Consider the following 2,989-nt stretch of genomic DNA (forward strand, 5'->3'; position numbering starts at 1 on the left):
TCTTCTGTGCTCTTTAACCTTTTCAATAACATGGCGATATTCTGTTTCTTCAAGTTTTAATAAAATAATCTGGAGCTGATTTCTCCTCTTTGGACTAAATCTTTGGCCACCAATTTAATTTCCCCTTTTGTTTCAGTATAAACAGACTTCCTATTTCCTCTTAGTCATTTTTGGAAATTAACATTGCCCTAGAAAATCTCCCATTTTTCCAGATTCAAAATTTCTTTGCATTTTAAAAATTTATTTTTCATCCTTTCTGTCCTTCAAAATCCTATTTGCATTGTATCTTTGTATCTCAATTGAACTACCAATTAATTCACTGTGCACACAGATTCTGTGGGAATTGGTAATTGGGACAGGACACAGTGGGAACGTATTGTCTGTGCTCTATGATGTCTGCCCTTCCACTGGGGAAGCTCAGGCAGGTGGGGGCCAGAATCCTCTGAAGGGTTCACTTACTCTCGTGTCTCCAGTCTGTCTGGGATGACTGGAAGGCTGGGCTCTGTGGACCCGAGCACCTCCATGTGACCCCTCCAGGCAACTTAGCTTTCTCACAGCAGGGCAGCCTCAGGGCAGTCCATCTTCTTACAGGCACCTCAGGGATCCCTGAACACATGGTCTAAGGAACAATCCAGAAGGTGTACCACCTTCCATGACTTAGCCTTAGAAGTCACAGGGCATCCCTTACCCTGTACTCCATGGGTACAAACAGTCACAAAGCAGCCCAGGTTCGAGGCTTGGGGACGCAGACCCCGCCTCTCAGGACTGTTGCATCCATCCTTGGAAAAGACGTTCAGCCACAGTGTTGTGATGGTTGTCATATGCGTGTGTTGAGAAATGCGGTGAGTCAACTCTTTTCCCTGCATCTAAGAATGCTCTTGGTGAGGTCAGCAAGTAAGTCTACGGTGTGGGAAGTGTGCTGACCCACCACCATCCAGGCAGGCGGTCAAAGGGGTGTCTGTCCATCTGGTTCTCCACTTGGCTCCCAAGCTTTGTGCCTCTACTGCCACCTAGTGACAGGGGCCTCCATTGCAGATTTTGTTCTGAGAAGGGCCAGGAACCTCTTCAGTTCGGTCCCACAAACCTGCCGTGGAGACTCACGAGGCAGACAAGGTTTAAGGAGCGGTCCTGAAGGACAAAAAGAATGAGTTGGAAGTTAAATCCACACGCAAACAAGCTGCCCACCTGGCGCCTGACACCAGAGTCACTCGGGCAGGGTTGGTGTAAGGGGTGGATGAGCGAGATGCCAACAAAAAGTTGGGCTAAGCTGGACACCTGTCAGACCCATCATGTGCGCTGTCCCTTCCTACACCAACGGGAGGAGAAGACAAGACAATGTCATAGCTCAGAAGCTCAGAAGCAGGACATGTTGTCACTGAGACCAGACCTTTCTCCAGCTGAGGAGGCTCCTCAAGGCCCCTTTCATGTCCTTATTCCTAAGGCTATAAATGAACGGGTTGAGCATGGGAGCCACCACCGCATAGAGCACAGTGGCCACTGAGTCCTCAGTTGTGTAGGAAGAAGAAGGTCGCAGATACACCCCAAATAAAGTTCCGTAGAACAGTGACACCACAGCAAGATGGGGACTGCAGGTAGAAAAGGCTTTCAGCTTGCTCTGAGAAGACTGAAGTCTTCGGATGGCTGAGAAAATGTGCATGTAGGAAAGAGAAATAAAGAGGAAAGGAGCAACGAAAAGAAAGCTTCCCAGGGTGTAAACAACCAACTCACTGATGTGGGTATTTGAACAGGAAAGCTTTAGCAATGCGTAAAGTTCACAGAAAATATGGCGGATTCTGATGCTTGCACAGAATGATAGCGTAGCCATCAAGAAGGTGTGGATCAAAGGATAGATGTTGGTGATAATCAGAGCCACGGACATCACTGTGATACAGAATCTGGGGGTCATGGTTATGGTATAATGAAGAGGGTGACATATGGCTACAAATCTGTCATAGGCCATCACTGCCAAGAGGAAATTGTCCAGTTCTAGAAACAAGATTAGAAAATACATCTGAGTGAGGCATCCCGTGTAGGGGATGGACTGGCTCTGGGTTTGGATATTGAGCAGCATCTTTGGTACAGTGACAGAGGTGAAGCATATGTCAACGCAGGACAGGCTGGCTATGAAGAAGTACATGGGGGTGTGGAGGTGGGGGTCAGAACAGACGGCCAGGACGATGAGCAGGTTCCCCACCACGGCAACCAGGTACATGGACAGGAACAGACTGAAGAGCAGGGGCTGATGCTTGGGCCCCTCTGACAGTCCCAGGAGGAAGAATTCGGAGATGATGGTTAGGTTGCCTCTCACCATGGCGGCTGGTCTCTATAAATACACATTGAAAATACCACTGTCAGCAAGAGGGCAGGCAATCTCGGAAAGTGCGCCCAGCGACCTCCATCACTGGCCGAAATCATACTTAGTGGCACTTTGGGGAGGAACTCTGACCTGGGATAGTGAGGACAAGAGAGTGGGGGCTGTCTGGTCACCAGAGAATGCAGGGCAGGTGAGCTGAGGCCCTCCTCGCAACTCTCCTCAGTTAGGAGCTTGTCTTCTTTCTCAAGATGGAAAGAAGGACCAGGCAGAGGAGAAGATGGAACTGAAAGGGGGCCTGACTTGGGGAGAGTGGGTGGAGGGTTAGCTCAGTTGTCACAACAGGGACACTGGTTAGATCCTTGTGGGCCTTTTCACTTTACCCATGCAGGGGTTTGGGTGATGGCCATGAAGCAAAATTCTGGGTTTGTGTGTGTGTGTGTGTGTAGGTAGGTAGACACAAGTATATATCCTTTGTAAAGATACACACGGACATCTATATTGATATGGTTTATTCACCAAGAAATGCATGAAAGGGAGTTGGGGGAAATTGGAAGGGGAGGTGAACAATGAGAGACTATGGACTCTGAAGAACAATCTGAAGGGTTTGAAGAGGTGGGGGGGTGGGAGGTTGGGGGAACCAGGTGCTGGGTATTAGAGAGGGCACGGATTGCATGG

At 48.9% G+C, this 2,989-nt stretch overlaps 1 protein-coding gene across 1 annotated transcript; it reads right to left on the reverse strand.

Annotated features, from left to right (window-relative positions):
- Nucleotides 1–1,372: 1,372 nt before the first annotated feature.
- On the reverse strand, nt 1,373–2,311 carry LOC125092187 (olfactory receptor 1D2-like). The gene has a single exon (XM_047716545.1). It carries the CDS (start codon nt 2,309–2,311, stop codon nt 1,373–1,375), a length of 939 nt encoding a protein of 312 aa, XP_047572501.1.
- Nucleotides 2,312–2,989: the final 678 nt, after the last annotated feature.

Source organism: Lutra lutra, chromosome X (assembly GCF_902655055.1).
Source record: "Lutra lutra chromosome X, mLutLut1.2, whole genome shotgun sequence".
Lineage (NCBI taxonomy): Eukaryota > Metazoa > Chordata > Mammalia > Carnivora > Mustelidae > Lutra > Lutra lutra.